The sequence below is a fragment of the Phoca vitulina genome, unplaced genomic scaffold, assembly GCF_004348235.1.
Source record: "Phoca vitulina isolate PV1807 unplaced genomic scaffold, GSC_HSeal_1.0 scaffold5, whole genome shotgun sequence".
Taxonomy (NCBI): Eukaryota; Metazoa; Chordata; class Mammalia; order Carnivora; family Phocidae; genus Phoca; species Phoca vitulina.
Genome location: NW_022589708.1, coordinates 10,194,175 through 10,212,197, shown reverse-complemented (window position 1 = coordinate 10,212,197; position 18,023 = coordinate 10,194,175). Strand labels below are relative to the sequence as shown.

General features: G+C 40.0%; 1 protein-coding gene across 4 annotated transcripts in view; it reads right to left on the bottom strand.

Moving 5' to 3' along the window:
- The window catches only part of NALCN (sodium leak channel, non-selective), a 307,487-nt gene that overhangs the window by 178,056 nt on the left and 111,408 nt on the right, over positions 1 to 18,023 (bottom strand). For all 4 annotated transcript variants that reach the window (XM_032402676.1, XM_032402673.1, XM_032402674.1 and 1 more), the window contains exon 10: positions 17,502 to 17,588. In XM_032402676.1, the coding sequence (XP_032258567.1) occupies positions 17,502 to 17,588 (87 nt within the window). The remainder of the gene's footprint in view (positions 1 to 17,501; positions 17,589 to 18,023) is intronic.

Sequence of the window (18,023 nt, the reverse complement as noted above, 5' to 3'; positions counted from 1 at the left end):
ACCTGGGGATGGGAAAAGAGAAACAGGGCTGCCTCCTCTGAGCTGCTGTCTCATGCAGTCACGCATGTGACTTCACACGGCCTTCCATACCCTGCACTTGTCACTGCGGACATGGGCTCAGAGCCAAACTGCATGGAGCGGAGATTCCGCCACATACAAGTTCTGCAGCCCTGGGCAAGTTAGCTAAGCCTTTCTGAGCTTCCGTTTCCTCATCAGCAAAGTAGAGACAACAGTGGCCATTCCAAAGGTTGTTACCATTTTAAATGAGTCAATATTTGTAAAGCGCTTAGAGCAGTGCTTGCATATTATAAGTGTTCTACAAAGATTTGCAATAAAAGTAAGTGCAATTCTATGAATCCAGGCATTTTTTTTTCTGTCCAGGAATGGGAGATTAATTGCCCAAGGTCAAAGAATTAATTATGCTGTGTATTTGATGGAGTCCAGGACCAAGGGAGATAAATAAAGGTGATAAGATCTAATAATTTGAGAGATGTCGGAGCTATTGGAAAAGCAGATATTTAGTAAGGGTCTGTGTATGGAAGCATTACATCCATGTGCCTTTGACTTTATAGGTAATACAAAATCAAATCCCAGGACTGCCAATCAACATATTTAAAGGCACACCAATTTGCTTGCAGAAACTGACCTTCATAAGACAGATAAGCAAATCAGCCGGCACATTTCTACTCTCATTAGAATTTGTATTGTTATTTGGTCTCTTGTGAGAGTTACATTCCATAACTATTATTCCTTTCCTATACTCTTTTCAACATAATGTTCTATTAAAAATATTTCAACGGAGTTCTACTTTATCTGCATGACAGAAAAGCCACAACTCTACTTTCCTTAGCTGTGGATTTGTGTCTTAAGTAAACTGTTATTACTAAAAGATCTAAACAAAGCTTTTAGCCACGGCTGTCAAAAAACTTTTAAATTGGTTTTGTAACTGCCACAGCTTCCTTTGGTGTTGCCATTATAATTAGGTTGTTTTTTGTCTGAATGTCTACATGGCCCTGTTGGTACAGAGTCATTAAAATAATCACTTACAATGGATTTTGATACACTATAATCACCACAGCTTAGCTGACTTTCTCCAAAGTAGTAACTTTCAAATATTAAATAAGAATTAAGGTGACCAGTATGTGCAGTAGCTAAATCTGAATATTAGAACCAGTAACTCTAGCTTTGACGTGAGAGCTAGTGATATGATCCACTTCAGCTCAATTCAATCCAACCCATGTTGGCTGGCTGTCAGTTTCCTTAATTAAGCAGAGGGCTAGAAACATCACATTTAGACTCATGCTTATATCTATAGGACAGTACAAATTTATACCCTTCGATTTTTTATTTTATTTTATTTTTTTAAAGATTTTATTTATTTATTTGACAGAGAGAGACACAGTGAGAGAGGGAACACAAGCAGGGGGAGCGAGAGAGGGAGAAGCAGGCTTCCTGCTGAGCAGGGAGCCCAATGCGGGGCTCGAACAGAGGACCCTGGGATCACGACCTGAGCTGAAGGCAGACACTTAACAACTGAGCCACCCAGGCGCCCTACTTTTACATTAATTTTTATAAGAAAATAAAAAATCGGGGCACCTGGGTGGCTCAGTCATTAAGTGTCTGCCTTCGGCTCAGGTCATGATCCCGGGGTCCTGGGATCGAGCCTCGCATTGGGCTCCCTGCTCAGCAGGAGGCCTGCTTCTCCCTCTCCCACTCCCCACTGCTTGTGTTCCCTCTCTCACTGTCTCTCTGTCAAATAAATAAATAAAAAATCTTAAAAAAAATTAATGTAAAGGGAAATGTTAAAGTTGAGTCAGTTCCACAAAATATTATATAACTTGAGATTTTTCAGAATTATTTAACATGGATGTGGATATATATATACCTATGAACACACATATGCATGCATGTTTGTGTATATATATTTATACATTTATGTATATATTTCTCTATGTAACATAAAACTCTTTGGATCCTGCATACACATTCAACTTTTTATGGTTCCCTTCAATTGCAATGTGATTTTGGTTTATATTTTTAAAAAATCAGACAAGTTTTACATATATTTTTAGTTTGGTTTTGATCTAAGAAAAACCAATTGTATGTGACAGTTGGAATTACCAAAATACAAAGAAAAGACTATAACAGAACCATCCCCAAAGCAGCAGTATCTGTCAGGAATGCTTAGGAGCCTTAACTACTCAAAGTGTGGTCCCCGGACCAGGAGTTTCCTGGGAGCGTATTAGAAATGCAAACCATAAGAGACTCTTAATCTCAGGAAACAAACTGAGTGTTGCTGGAGTGGTGGGGGGTGGGAGGGATGGGGTGGCTGGGTGATGGATACTGGGGAGGGTATGTGCTATGGTGAGCTCTGTGAATTGTGTAAGACTGATGAATCACAGACCTGTATCCCTGAAACAAATAATACATTATATATTAATAAAAAAAAAAGAAATGCAGGTTTTCAGGCCCTATCCTAAACCTACTGAATCAGAATCTGCATTTTTAACAAGGTCACCAATAACCAATGTGCATATTAAAGTGTGAGAAGCTCTGTTGTAGAGGATACTCCTTGAGTAGCAGTTTAAACTGCGTGACCTATAAATGTTTTCACAAATTCACGATTTCATGACTCTGAAAGTCTATAATCACTGAATAGAATAGAACAATACTTGCTGGAATATTATGGTAATATGTTAGGATACACCACCACAAAATGAATGCCTACCTTCCCCCAACTCTTCAACTCCAAGATTAAAACCCAACTAAACCAGGTTCATGAAGAACAAAGTATGTGTTGGCTTTTCAATCATTTGGGGCAAGTTTTATGAAGACCCATCACAGACTTTCATAAAGTCAAGTGATGTCTAGAATCTGGAAAAGGCAAGAAAATTGTTTCTTCCCTAGACCTCCAAAAGTAATGCAGTCTTCCTGAGACCTTCATTTTAGCCAGCTGAAACTCATTTTGGAGTTCTGACCTACACAACTATAAATAATATGTTGTTGTAAGTCAGTAAGTTTGCGGTAATGTGTTCCAGCAGAATAGGAATCTAATACAAATATTGTTCATGATTTTGACATACACCAGTTCAATCATCTCCTCTGAAGCCTGACTGCATACAGCACTAGCACTACAGAATTCTACCTCACCAAAGGGCTCCACCCAAGGTGATATGTCAGTAGGGGTCTCTGTAAACTTTATTACTACAAATGTAAACTCATTATGGCAACTAAGGTTTACACCTTACTCTGTTTTAGAACGTGTAATGAGACAATGGGTCTGCAGCATGATGCTGAGTCCCAACTCAAGCAGAAGAATGAGAAAGGTCACTTTTATTAGTTCTGAGTCCTACCACAAAAGGAATATTCTCAAGAGACTGTGAAGTCTACACCAAATATGGATAGGGATCCTCACTCAATTCAAACTGACACCAAGATGTATTATCAAAACAAGATCACCATTTGAGTGCTTGGTTTGTGGCAAGTTTCCTTCCAAGCATTTTGTGTGCTGATGTAAAAATATCATTTAATCAACAACCCTGTGTGATAGATGTTTTTTTACCTCCTTTCACATATGAAGAAAGGACAAGGTAAGGATAAGTAGACTTCAAAACTCATAGAGTTAGAAAGTAGTCTCATATGTTTTGGGGTGCCTGGGTGGCTCAGTCATTAAGCATCTGCCTTCGGCTCAGGTCATGATCCCAGGGTCCTGGGATCGAGCCCCACATCGGGCTCCCTGCTCGGTGGGAAGCCTGCTTCTCCCTCTCCCACTCCCTCTGCTTGTGTTCCTTCTCTCGCTGTGTCTCTCTCTGTCAAATAAATAAATCTTCAAAAAAAAGAAAGAAAGAAAGAAGGAAAGTAGTCTCATATGTTTTGAGTCCAAAGTAGGTGCTCTTTTGCCTTCTAATAAGCAGTCAAAATGCTTCTGACGCTGTTCTATGTATTAAAGAAGAAAGAACAGCAGCTCCTTCACTAAGTGTTTGTGATTAAATAGAGGGAACAAGTTTGTGAATCTTGTATTTGAAAGCTGAAGACGACCTGTTCCTCAGAGAAGGGGGTAAAATCTCCAGGGTGGGGAAAAATATCAGTTTGAAGACAGGCTGAACTGAGTTCAAATCTTGACTCTGTGCATGATTGAACCTCTCTGTGACTTAGTGTTTGTATATGAGAAACGAATTTGAGAGCACCTACATCTCTAGGTGGTAACATGAATAGAAATGAGACTATTTAATATAGAGTCTAACACATAGCCAACATCTTGCGCTCAGGACTCTTATTATTATTACTACTGTATTTGAAAACACTCTAAGCATTTAAAGGTAGAGATAGAATCAGTTGCTTATGGGGAAGGTAAGAAGGTACAATACGAGAAATCAAGCCAAAGAGATAATTAATCTTGAGAGGGACCGTGAAGGTGTACAGACTTTTAGAAAGGTCTTATGCTATCCCATTTTTAGCTTGAGTGCTTCATTGGAGTTATTTCTATTAATTTGTTCAGTAATTTTGCCTATAAAACACTGCCTTAAAGATTCTGAAGACCCTGTAGGCAAACACCCAACAGATCAAAACTGTGGCCTTCGAGGCCACAATGAGGATAAATTAGGATAATGAATAGTACAGCTCAGAAATCACATCTTTCTTTAAATTGCTGCTTGAGAGAATAAAAATATCCTACCTTGGTAAACAAATTTCATGCACTGTACATTGTATCAACCATGTACTAAAAACTGTTTTAATTGTCCAAAATAAACATATTTGGAGAACAATGCAATTACACAATGATATTCTCAGAAACCATCTTGCATATGCAGCCATGAGCATAAGAACAAGAACACAGTGTTAAAGACCAAGTACATAAAACCTAAAATACATCTCTCATGTGCAAGTGGTGCATCTTTCGTTTCCCATATTTAGAAGACATCTGGTATATGTTACTTCTAAAATCAATATATAAAATAATGCTGTCTGATATAGAGAATTGTTAAAAAAAAAAAAAAAAAGCGAATGTGTTTATAACAAGACTGAAAACAGAACCAGTAGATGTCCTCAGAAACTCTGCCTTTCCCATCTGCCTGCCCCTGGAGAGCCAGAGGATAGACGGAAATCCACAAGTGACTTCCCTCGAAGGTAATGAGAGTCTGTGATATCCGTGAATAGGTCAAGCCCTGACTGGGTTGCTCTCTTTCCTGGACAGTAAGCTGGGGGACTTCCCAAACATGGAAGTCAAATTGTAGAAAGAAGGAAGAGGAGGTTCCTAAGGTATTTTCATCTCTTGGCCAGCATGAGCCTATCTTTCACTCTACTCTGCAAGAGTAAGGTTAGAGGTTAAATCGTAAATTGCCACACAAGTATTTATTACTGTTATTAATATTTTTCAAACGCCAGCTCCACTGTGTGATGCAAACAAGATTTTAACGAAAAGTAAATGCATGCCCAGTGGAAAAGAAGTGCCACTAAGAAGGACCGACTATTAGGCTAGTAAGTCGGCGAGTCACATTTCTTCTAGCCCGTGCAGCAGAGACAGAACAGCACCTACGTCCCTGCAGCCACAGCCTCGGCGGCGCCCTCCCACTCTGACTCTGGACTTAGCCATGTGGCTTGTTTTGGTAGCAAGACAACGGCAGAGATGATGTGAACAGAGATTCAGAAAATAGTTGGGGGTTGAGACTTATTCTTGCAGCTCCGTGGACCATCACACCGACATTCTAGGCAGGCTTGCTGCATGGAGCCCATGGGCCCCACCATCCCCTTTACCCCGAGAGTCAGCCACGGCCCCGAAGCAGAGATGCTAGCTGACGAGCTAGCTGAGGATGCTGGCTGACTGCAAATACAGGACGAGCCCGGCTGGGATCAGCTGAGCCACAAATTCATGAGCAAAAATCAGTGTCTGTTTTATAAGCTGTTAAGTTTTAGGGGGGGCTTGTTGTTTAACCAATACACCCACCAAGCCTGCTCCTCACCCCGGGCACAGATATAAATGACATTACTTAGCCTGTTAGCCTCGACGTGGGGCAGTAAGAGTGGTTCTCATCACCGGAATGGAATGGAAGTGATGTGTCATTTTGAAAGGGACAATTAAGAAAGGGCGTGCCTTCTCCAAACTCTTTCTCTCTTCTCCTCTATAGTGACCTTGGAAACTAGGTGCTTCAGATAAGATTATCAAAAATTTTACTCTCTCTCTCTCTATATATATATGCCATCTTGATTGAAGGTGGTTGGGGAACGCAGCTGGCCCCACGTGTGGTGTGCTCCGCTGCAACTGTGTACATCTCTCCCCAACTTCATGTTCAGTTAACTTCAAATTGGCCATAGTGGGCACACCATGGAAATTAGCAAAAGCTACCAGTCAGGACTCTCCCACTTCAAGATGGTTATTAAACATTTTAAACATTTGCAAGCACAGCACTGCCCCATGCCCAGCTGCCCCAGCTCTCTGGCACCTCCTTGTTACTCTAGGCTGGATGACATATGTATCATCCCATTCTGATACCTAGAGACCCATCATCACTCATAATACCAAGGGCACTCACATAGACCCTCTCACTCTTGATCCTATTTTTAGATGTATTGATGTGAAGTAAGTAAAACAAATTAGGACATTTGAGTTCAAGTAATTTTTTTTTTTTTTGAGAGAGAGAGAGAGATGGGGAGAGGGAGAGAGAGAATCTTAAGCAGGCTGCATGTCCAACACAGAGCCCAACACAGGCCTTGATCTCACAACCCTGAGATCATGACCTGAGCCAAAATCACTAGTAGGATGCTTAACGAACTGAGCCACCCAGGTGCCTCTCAGGTACTATAATCTTCTATCTGTATATTCCAAGGAGCTGCACCATTCAGCCTTGGGCACAATAGGACCCAGAGTGATGACTGGCCCATGAGGCTACTGCACATATTCCAGCAATAAGCCTCCATAGTGACCATCCCTTCCCCAGATCCTCTGATTCTGACTTACAATCAATTATAAGTGAAATGCCAGACTGCAGGTGCTAACATTTTCTACTTTCTCACTAGTGTTCAACAGGCCATAGAGTTACCAGCTAATCTCACCAGATTTTGACAAAAGGTGCTTTCTTAGTCTTAGTTATCAGTATTCTTGTGAGTTTCTCTTGTCTTCATGAGTACTTTAGTGAGAAGTTAGGAAGGTCCACAGCAAGGCTGCTAGACAGGGGACCTTACACTATGATGATTTTAAGGTCTTTGGACACTTCAATCGACATTCCCGTAGCTAATTAAAATGTCTTTATGTAGAATCACTTCAAATTTACTCATATGTTTATTTTTATTTTTAGTATTAACTGGTGGACAAGTGAACATAAAACTTTTGTTTTAAATTCAAGAGGGGAATCACAAATTTGAAAATGAAATTAAATAGCGGTCATTTTCAACAAATTTTAGATCTGACACAGTGAAGGGCTTAGGTTGTTACATTCGATGAACACAGAGTTAAACAAGAATTTTTGAACTAGATAGTATCTTCAAGTGGGTGATTCATTTTGAGATACTTAAATTATTGAGGAAAGAGAGAAAAACAAATTTGAGGGGTTGAAAAAATAGGCAGGAACTATACTGACTATGAAATGACACGTTTTTTACATCAGCTGTAGGGCACGGAGGGAGTCACACTGCTCCTCCAAACCCTTCAACTGCACTAACTGTGCTGAAGACGGAGATAAATACATAGCAATTTCAAACCTTAGCTGAGGACTTTAAGGAGGGCTGCATATTTAACCCCAGAAATCAAGGCTCAGAAGAAGAACAACGTACCCTTCATTTTTTCCAAAGGTGACAATGTAACAAATATTTGATGGAAATTCATCTCCCAAGACTGTATTATGAATGCCTGGCATAAGTTGGTAAATGTCTCCTGGTTAATATAAATGTAAATATCGAAGAGTCATGGGATTTATTCAAACTAGAAGATGAAAATATACAACAATATAGGAATTTAGTTTGGGATAATCTGAAACGCAAATAATTTTAAGATGTTTTGAATATTTCTTTCTTCCATGAGGCCCCAAAATCAAAGACACCAAACCATTTAATCAACAGAAGATAGATAAATAAACAAAAATAGTATTAATTTTATCTTATTTTTATCATGTCTGGTCTCTATTCTAAATATAATTATTATTTGAAATGCATATATATTCTATTTGTATATATAAATATGTAGAACGTATATTTAAATATATATGTATATAAATATATAAAATATATATACTTACATAAATATATTTTTTATATATATATACTATATATATATATTTATATATATAAAATGTTTAGAATTGAAAAGTTACACAATTAGCTCCTCTCTTTAGTTAATTTGGCCATAACTGGTTTCAAGACTATAACAGGTCTCTTTCAATTAGCTTTTTGACTACCTTCTTATACCTTTGGTTTGTGCTGTTTTGGCTCTAGGTATTTTATTCTTCCTGTTCTTAATTCCCATTCCAGGTTCTTATAGAATACTTTTTATTCTTTTTTTTCCCCAAAAAACTTTTCCTCCAAGCCAGCTGTTTTATGTTCTGCTCTTAGAGACGAAGATGGGAGTGTGTGCGCACACACCAGTGTCCAGGAGGGGTGTCATGGGCCTCTGCGTAACAGGAGGGTGAGAATTTGTGTCTGCTGTGTGTGAGGTGGTGTAGTTCTGTACATGAAAGCATGTATATGTGTACACTCACATATAATCCCCCAAATATTTGCCAAGCACTTATCATGTGAAAGCTATAATGGAAGCAACCAGAAGTAGAGAAGAAAGTGACCAAACTGAATTGAGGCGTCAGAGATCAACCACTGTATTGAGGAAGTTTTGTTTGACCTGATTTTGAAGGTATGGCCATTAGATTGGGATGGAGGGGGGATGATTCAAAGAAATTGAAAAGACTGAATTAATGACAGAATTGTGGACAAGTCAGACTCAGGGAGGATGATGGGGGCGCATCCTAGTTCTGGAGAGGCAGGAAAAGCCCGTTTCTACGTGGGAATGGGTCAGGGAGAGGTGTGTTTGATTTTTCAAGATGAGAGGGGCAACGTGCTCATGAGAACAAGTGGGCGCATGTCTGTTGGACTCTTCGGGACACTCCTGAGATGCAGAAACAGGGCTGGAGCAAGGCGGTGAGGTCAGACTACAGGTGTGCATGAGCACAGGCTTCCTGGACGTGCACAGGGTACTCTGAGGCAGGGGCCAGTTGGAAGAGTGTGCACACAGTAATGACAGTCATTTCCACACCCTTGTGACAACTGCATCCCGCACACTGCGCTAGACATTTTATGTGCATCATTTCCAATCCTTACAAACCCCCAAGAGATGTCATTATCCCCATTTTTCAAGTCAGCAAACCGAGGCTCTGGGAGATTTAGCAAATCGTCCCAGGTTCTCCTGGGCCAGTCTCAGCTGGGCCACACCATCTCGTCACCTTGGTCTGTAAGCACAGCAGAGGTTTGCTTGTGGATGGAAGCTAAATTCTCCTGGGTTCAATCAATTCTTGAAATTGTCTGCCAGTTCCTGGGAAGGTTCATTAACAAGACAGACGTCTGAGAAGTGCCTCGCATGTCACTTTATCACTTGAAATACACACATCACACAGTCCACCTCCCCCAATCTTTGCCTTCAATGGAAATGTTCTCAGAAAGCATTAAAACGCTAGAGTAATAATTTTGCCACCATTTGACCTACTTATGGTTAGAGCCTATTATCTCTGTTCTTTACAGATGGAGGCACAAGATGCTACAGAGAGAAACGGAGCTCGAGCATGCTGGGTCTCGTGCATACTTTCATTTTCTTGTCAGTGATTTTCTTTGCAGTAATAGATCACTGGGTGTGTTTGGGAAGATGGCTCAACTGTGCGGCCACATCTGTCAAATTGTCAAGAGACGAACACGCCTACCTGAGAGGCAGGAGAAAAATGGCTTGTCACAGCGCAGCCAGGGACCCATTTAACAGAACTTTTTATCATGCACGAGAGTGACCTCTTCGTGCAGCTGTTGCTTAGGCTAAAATAGAGTTTAAACAGCTAAGTAACTGGTTGATGTGAAAAGAGTCAACTATCACTTTTCCCTTTTCTGAGATGCACAATGAAGCACACACTGAAGACACTTTCTAAATGGTTTCGGTAATACCACCTAAGAGAACTGCACCATCACCTGAAGAGTGTGCATCCAGATGCCAAGCACTAATATTTCAGACATATCTTTCTAATATCTCAGTGTCTTCTCCGTTAGACAGGAGTGATACGCCCTTTAGAATTGCACAGAATTTCTGAAAATTGTTTGGAAAAAAATCAACAGGTAAATGGGCTTATTTACAGAATGAATAAGCAATCTACAGAAAGTGGCCTGTGAATCTATTCAGAAAGTGCTCAACTTCCACAGACTGTAAATCAGGGAGATCTAAATTGAATGTTGTATCTTCACACCATCAGGTGTAAAAGTCTGATAACATCAGTGGTGGACAGGATGCGAAACGCTGATAATTGTTACAAGTTGCCACTAGGGGTAGAAAGTGCCATCTTCCCAGTCGGTAACCAGCTACGTGACCTTCACCAAATTACTTAAGCTCTCTTGCCTCATCTGTTCCACAGAGGTCAAAACAGGTCACAGGGAGCCTTTGTTCCCTCCACAGAGGTCACAATAGCACCTACAACTGTGGCACGTGTGAGCGCGAAATAATTGAACACCTGGAACACACAGTGTGGCTGACACAGAGGGGGTGGTCCACAAACGTGAGCTGTTATTATTTCCAACGGTGGATACAGAGGTATTCTCCCCATCTGTGTCTCCACATTATTTCATAATCTTTTTAATGCAAGGAAGGGATTGAATATTATATTGTGAAATGGCTCTAATTTACAAATTATTCACTTATAAATACAAGGAAATTAGGTGGTGTTTCTTCAAAGGAACTATCCTATACAGGGTGATTTGAACTTCAGGTCAGACCATAGTGGTCTATTTGGCCCTTAAAAGACTTCTCAAGCCCTGCAAGACTTCGAAGTTTAGTAGGGAACCTGTCCCTGAGTAATAACTCCTGAGGTCAAGTCCCACTACTCATATGGCCAAAAAGTTAGGTCCCTCTCCACCCGCTCCATGAAGCTCCCAGGGGTGTTCAGCAGTGGCTCTTGTAGACAGAGACGAGGCAAAGTCTTCAGAAGGGATTAAGAAGGGAAAATTACTTTGGGTTCCTACTGTAGGAATACTTCACTTAAGTGGACTTGCTGCTTCCATTCCATTCCCATGACCAGCTGCCTCTGGCCAATCTCCCATTTGGGGAGGTCTACTATGAAACTATAGTCTCCCAGCCTCACACCCATCTTTGGATGTTTCCTTGGTGAGTCTCTTTAGAGCTCTTGAATGAGAGGTCACCAAACTCAGTTGCAAACAGCCATATTTGGGCACTGTGCAAGAAACAGAATAAAGCCAGCCTTCAAGGAGAAAAACAGAGGCAGATGCATGGACAGAAACAAAGATGAGAAATTATGTGTCAGCCCACAGAGAGTGAGAGAAAGACAAAGAAAGCATAGCTGCCTGGCAGGTCTGACTATACGCAAAGGCTCCCTGTGAGCCTACGATCTGTTCCTTGCAACCAAACAATTCTTGAGTGGGACATAAATACTCACTTAATCCTCACAGTTGAGGAAGGAGGCACTATCCCTATTTTACAGAAATATGCCCAAGGTCTTACTAATTAATAGCAGAGCTGAAATACGTCTGTCTCCAGAGCCTACTGTCTAAGAGGCTACAATATGGTGATTTATTCTCCTTCTGGAACAATGCTGTGCTGGGTGTTTCTTCATGGAGTGAAGTAAGGATGTCTGTAGTTGGGGAGGCAGGGGTGAGAGGTAAGGGAGTCAGGAGTCATGTGCTTGAGGCAGTTGCAGACAAAAAGAAAAGGAAACCAGGTCTAGGGCTTGGCTCATCCCTATTCTCAGGGAGCTTGGAGCCGTCTTGTTCCCATAATAAGGGCCAATGGCAGGAAGGGGTGGGACCCCAGATGATGAGCATATCAGCAGTGCACAGGGAAGAAGAGAAAAAAGCAGAAAGACATTCTAGGCAGGACAGAGGTGGAGAGAAGGGGTGTTTCAGGGGCTATAGGAGGTTTGCTTATTTGTCCTTAAGTTAGGAATGAATTTATAAGGAATTGCATAGGTTTCCTGTGGCTAAGTTCCTTAGTAAACATGGTATGAATTTCATTAATAACTAGCTAAACACGAAAAATGTCCTAGTAAAATTAAGTTAATGAAGTTAACACGAAGTTAATCAACTAAAAAGTTCAACAAGTGTTACCACAGAGTTCATCACTCACAGCCTAGAAAGTCTTGCTCTGAACTTACGGTTTTGCAATTAAATTTAAGAGCAGATGCATTTTCATTTATTATGAAAACAGAAAAGACCACCCTAAGGGTGCCAAATTGAATCCTTTTCCTGAATGCCTGTGTACGACTCCCGATATGGTTATAATTATAGCTATGATTACACTTAAAATTTGTGTCTCAGAACACAGAGTAGATTTTGTAGACTTTTTAGCTGCAGACCAAAGGTGCCTATTTTTTCTACTACTGGCTCTATAGAGCCTATCATTCTGTACAAGAGTAAGAAGACCTCTGAGTTTCCTAACTCATTTGATAGCTCCATAATCAGCTATGGAATAATCCTCCATAATCAGAGGAAGCAGAGATACCACAATGATTGCAACATTGGAAATGAGGGAAAATATGTGTGTATGTAGCAATGTAGGGAAACAATAAAAAAACTAATCTTGTTGCTCAGATCCTATCACTGCTCAATGGAATATATAAAATCTTAATAGATTTATTGCTGCAAGGCAAAAAAAATGTGTGTGTGTGTGTATATATATATGTATATGCATGCTGCATATATATATATACATATATACATGCATATGTATTTTTACATTGCAGGAATACATATGCATATATATGTGTTTGTGTATATATATATATATATATATATATATATATATATCTGCATCTTTTAGATACATGCATACATACAGAGAGAGAGAGAGAGAAACAATTATACATCTAACACCCAGAATCAAAGAAGCATCAGTCCCACTATGTATTTAGTTTAACTGTAGTAGGGAAGATTAAGCCACATCAATCTACCTTATTTTATTAAAGTAGTTAATAACTTATGGTTGGCAGGAAAGACATGTAGATGTTCGTACCAATAAAAGAGACTAGGATACAGAAAACAGAATAGAAAGCAAAAATATAAGAAATAATACCAATGAAAAGAGTAAGCAAATCCAAAGCAATGTCACCTGAAACAAGGACAGAGATGGTTTTTAAATGTCCTTCACTTATAAAGGCATTCAAGCCAGTTTCCATTTATGTTGAATTGGTGGTTTTAAAATTTTGAAATTTTGAAAACATAAAATTTATGGAAAGACTATTTTGGAATAATTGAAATTTATGCACAACTAACTATTATACAATCTTTGTGAACTAAAGTCATATTTACGGCAACTTATTTCATGGGTTACCTATTTTATCAGAGCAGTAGGATATTTGGGTTTTTGTGTAAAATATTCTGTGTTTTAAACTTGAGGTCAAATTTTAAAACAAAGTTCCACTCTCAGGACAAAATCAACAGTTCCTTTAATACTCAGATGGGGACTCTGGATGACCAGTTCACCAACTCTCAGATATTTATTCATACATCATTTTTCTGATTTATTTCAGTGATGGCAAAATTACTAAGTCAATTTAATTATAGCTATTCATATGCTTCATTCCAATAAGTTTGACTTTTTTGGTTGAGATAGGAATTGGTTTTGGTTCTTTTCAACTATGTTATTCCTAAATCTACATTTCTAAATTCCTACCTATTTATTTCGCATGCTGAAAAGTTAAAAAGAATTCAGAAAGCCATGGGAAATAACAGAAGTCATGGCTAGGTCCTGTCGAGCCTCTGCCACCATGTTGGAGAAGAGACAGGCTGACAAAAGCATCCAAAATTATCCAACTTTGATGGGTATTTTCTACAAACAAATCTCAATGTACTGCTTGTTTTAGACTTAGAAATAAACACTTGTATAGAAATAGTGTTATTGCCATCACCCACTCAATTTCTGGTTCCCTACAACCAGACCAAGAGGACAAATAGAGCTGCTTCTATATGAGAAGACAAATGAGTACTTGCACAAGCCAAGAAGGCTCTACGTCCTTCTTTCACTTGCTTGTTCTCTTGTTTGGTAAACACTAATTGAGTCTCTTCCATGTGTCAGGAATCATTGTGGCAGTGACCACGACTGCTGTGGTCCCTACTGCCATCGAGTTTCCTCTGGTTGGAGAAACAGACTTTAAATAATGAATTATACCATTTTAATTTATTTTATGAAAATTATGACAAACACAAAAGAAAAGCATAGGATGATGTGGAAATATACAACCAGGGGAGCTGATCCCCTATTCTTTGAGGATGAGGAAGGCTTCCTTAAGGAAGTGACTTTTGAGCTGAATTCTGAGTGGGACAGGAGAGTGTTCTAGAAAGAAGAAACATGGAAAAATGACAGTGCCTCATGGAAGCAGAAATGATGTTTTTGTAAGAGATACACAGAGTAAATGCAGGAGTAATGGGTCTTAGAAGAACTGGCTCTTATTGTTGACCTCTAGGCCACCTCTGGAAGGGGGTGAGGGAGGATAAGCTGGAAAGAATTCAAGCAAATACTTATTTTTTAATGTCATTTCTATAGTTTAATGTATGTTTTAGGAGAATGTAATATCACATTTTGCCCATTTTAAAAATAAAAAGAAGTGATATATTCTACTGTTTGTCCTTGAGGGTGAGAGATCATTATAGTTCTAGACAGGAGTGAATGGATGATTCAGATGAAAATTTCCTTGTTACCTAGCTTTAGATGGCATTAATCATTAGTAAAAGCCAATGAGTATTTCATGACCATTTTATTTTAAATATTTTTTCTTTACTTAATTTTTTCTCTTTTAATTAATTGATGAGTGGTTAATCAATTCTTCACTCAGACATGAAAATGTACTCTCTCTATTCACAGCTCATGCTCACTACAAACAGATCGATCCCTTGGCCATCCCACTTTGCATCTGTACTCATTCACATCAGCTCTTCTGGAAAGCTTGATTTAGGACCAAACATGTAAAAGCTGAGTTGAACAAATGTCAGACTTTATTCACCTTCATTTCAAACCATATGTATCATCATTCATAAAACTTATCAAGCATGCTGCCATATTCACAAACATGTCTAATATGCAGGTCTCTTGGATGCCACATTGACATAATTCTAGCCTAACATCTACCCACCTCTCCACTGACCTTCATTTTCCTATATCCCTGTATAGTTCTGTCTCCTCATTACACTCTCCTGGTCATTTATCTCTTGCCATCTCAAATCTCTGTGATAAAGAAGCTAACTTGCTTTCTAATTCCAGACTGCAACCTTGAGGCATCTATTCACAAGTATTTAATGCAGGTATTAAAGATTTATTTTACTTATTCATTTGAGAGAGAGAGAGTGACAGAATGAACAGGGGGTAGGGTCAAAGGGAGAGGGAGAAGCAGACTCCCCACTGAGCAGGAAGCTCCATGTGGGGTTCGATCCCAGGACCCTGAGATCATGACCTGAGCTGAAGGCAGGCGCTTAACCGACTGAGCCACCCAGGCACCAACTTTAATACCTTTTAAGCAATGTATTCAGGGTCCCAGTCAGACTCTGATTTGGTACTCATAGCAGGCCTGATTATTTCTATTACAAACTTATGTTTCCTTGGCATATTTTTTTTTCCACTGGATAAAGCATGGGACTAGGAACCAGAAGACCCAGGTGTAGGTCCTGGCTTCTCCATTTGGTTGAGGTGCAACTTTAGCTCACCCAGGCCCTCTGGATCTCCACCTCCTCATCTACGAAGGCTGAGGGAGCATGCTGGTCTTTCTCCATCACTGGGCTGTACCGAGTGAGGGCCTTCCCTGACCTCGTTGAGGAGGAGTGAGGACTCCAAAATGTATATTCCCCTAGCATCCAGCATTACTTCTTTGAAATCCTCATTACTCTTGCAATTGCTAATTCAATGCTGGTTTTTGTCCACCCACCCTGAAGTACCCTTCAGTAAGCTCCACGAGGGCAGGGGCTGTGCTTTTCTTGGTCAGGACTCTCTTAGCATCAGTAAATAGCGGCCGATGGATTACTAAGTGAAAGTGCGTTTTAGGCAAGAAGCTACAATTGCTGTCATTGTTATTACCGTCAGTAGCAATGGTAATACTAGAAGTAGCTGTAGGATTTAACTATTAGCACTGTCACATCCAATATACAACAGAAAGAGAGCCACAACATAATATTAGATATCATCAATATTCATTGTAAACTCTTCCTCGCCATTCTTTTAACTGACAGGAACAAATCACTACATGATTAAAAGGCCGTATGAATGTAGCTCCCTGTAATGGTTCAGAGTACAATATTTTGCTTCTCATGTAGTAATCCTTGAAATGCACAATGAGCCCCCACCTCGAGAATGACCCAAAAGAAAGAAAGAAGGTGTGTTCTAATCCTGAAGCAGATGACGAAGCCTTTCCGAGTTTTGGGGAGGGACATAAGCAACTACAAAAATCAGTCCCTTGTGAGAAGAGGATTTGTAACTGAAAACCAGAGGGAAGAAAATAAAATTCTCCAGGAGGAAGAGTCAATTTTCAGTCCCTAGGATGGCGTGGCTTGACTTTTCACCCTTATAAAGAGTAGGGAAATGGACAGAGTGAAAAGGCTGTGGGGTGGGAGGGATGCTCCTTTTGGAAAGGTGACATGGTTCTGAATAAGTATTATTGATATTTTGGGGCGGGGAGGGGGGCAAAACACGAGAAGGTGCCAGTGTAGCCCACCAAAGCAAAGAAGGAGTTTATTGGGCTTTAAGTAAAGCTCAGGGCAGTCCAAAACTCCACAGGCCCGAAACCCGATGGGACGTCCCCTGATCACTTCCCAGGACCTTGGAACCCATGTGCAATCCCGGAGCCTTGTGTTTGCTGCGGGTGCACCTATTAAGGAAGCAGCTCTATTATGTCACATTGCTCAGCTTGCAGATGCCAAACAGACTACCTCTTAAAGATATGCCCTCCCAGGTACTTGGTAAGGTACTCAATTAAGTGAATCGTGATTGTGACTGCCCTCCCTTAGATAATTCAGGCCTTTGTAGAGTACTTTTATAACATCCAATATGACAACAAAATTCTTCACTGATTTAATACTGTTGGCACGATGTTATTACTTGTGATGTTATTACCTTCATTCACTTGAAATTGACCAAATCATGCCGTGTATCTAAAAAATAAATAAATAAATAAAAGGTGGGTCCTGGGAATCTGGAATGGCGTCAAATACTGTCCCTGACCCCAGGACCATAAACTTGGGCAGACCTAGAGTTTGGAGAGCAGTGGACTTCCTTGTATAAAATAGAAGTCACAGATCTTTTTTGCTGGGTGAGTTTTAAAAAAAGTATTGTACTGCACCTGGAGGCAGGCCGGGGCGCGTCCCTGGGGCTTGTTGACATCCACAGCTACCAGCTGCCATCCACCGGCGGCGTCTTCATGAAACATCTTCAAGACAAAGAGGGAGATGAGTCAGAGACACTTAATACAGAACATCATGAACTCCTACTTTATGTCTCCAGCTTCTACCGTTTTTATGTTATCAAAGATTTGTCTTTTTGTGGATTTATATTTAGAACCTGAGTCATTCCAATTATGTTCACTGGAACACCGAAAACTTAAGTGAATAATAATCATAACAAGAATAATGGCAATAGCTAGCCTGCATTTATTGAGCATTTGCTATGCATCAGGTCCTTTCTGCTTTACACGTGCTTTGCATATAATTGCCCAAATATTCTTCTCAACGAGACTTGATAGGGGGTATTTTATCCCCATTATACTGGTGATTATTACATATTAGACCTGGGGAAAAAATAAAAATTAGAATTCCAAAGCATTATGTCTAGTATGTTTTTGACTGGGAGTGGTGACTTTTTATCT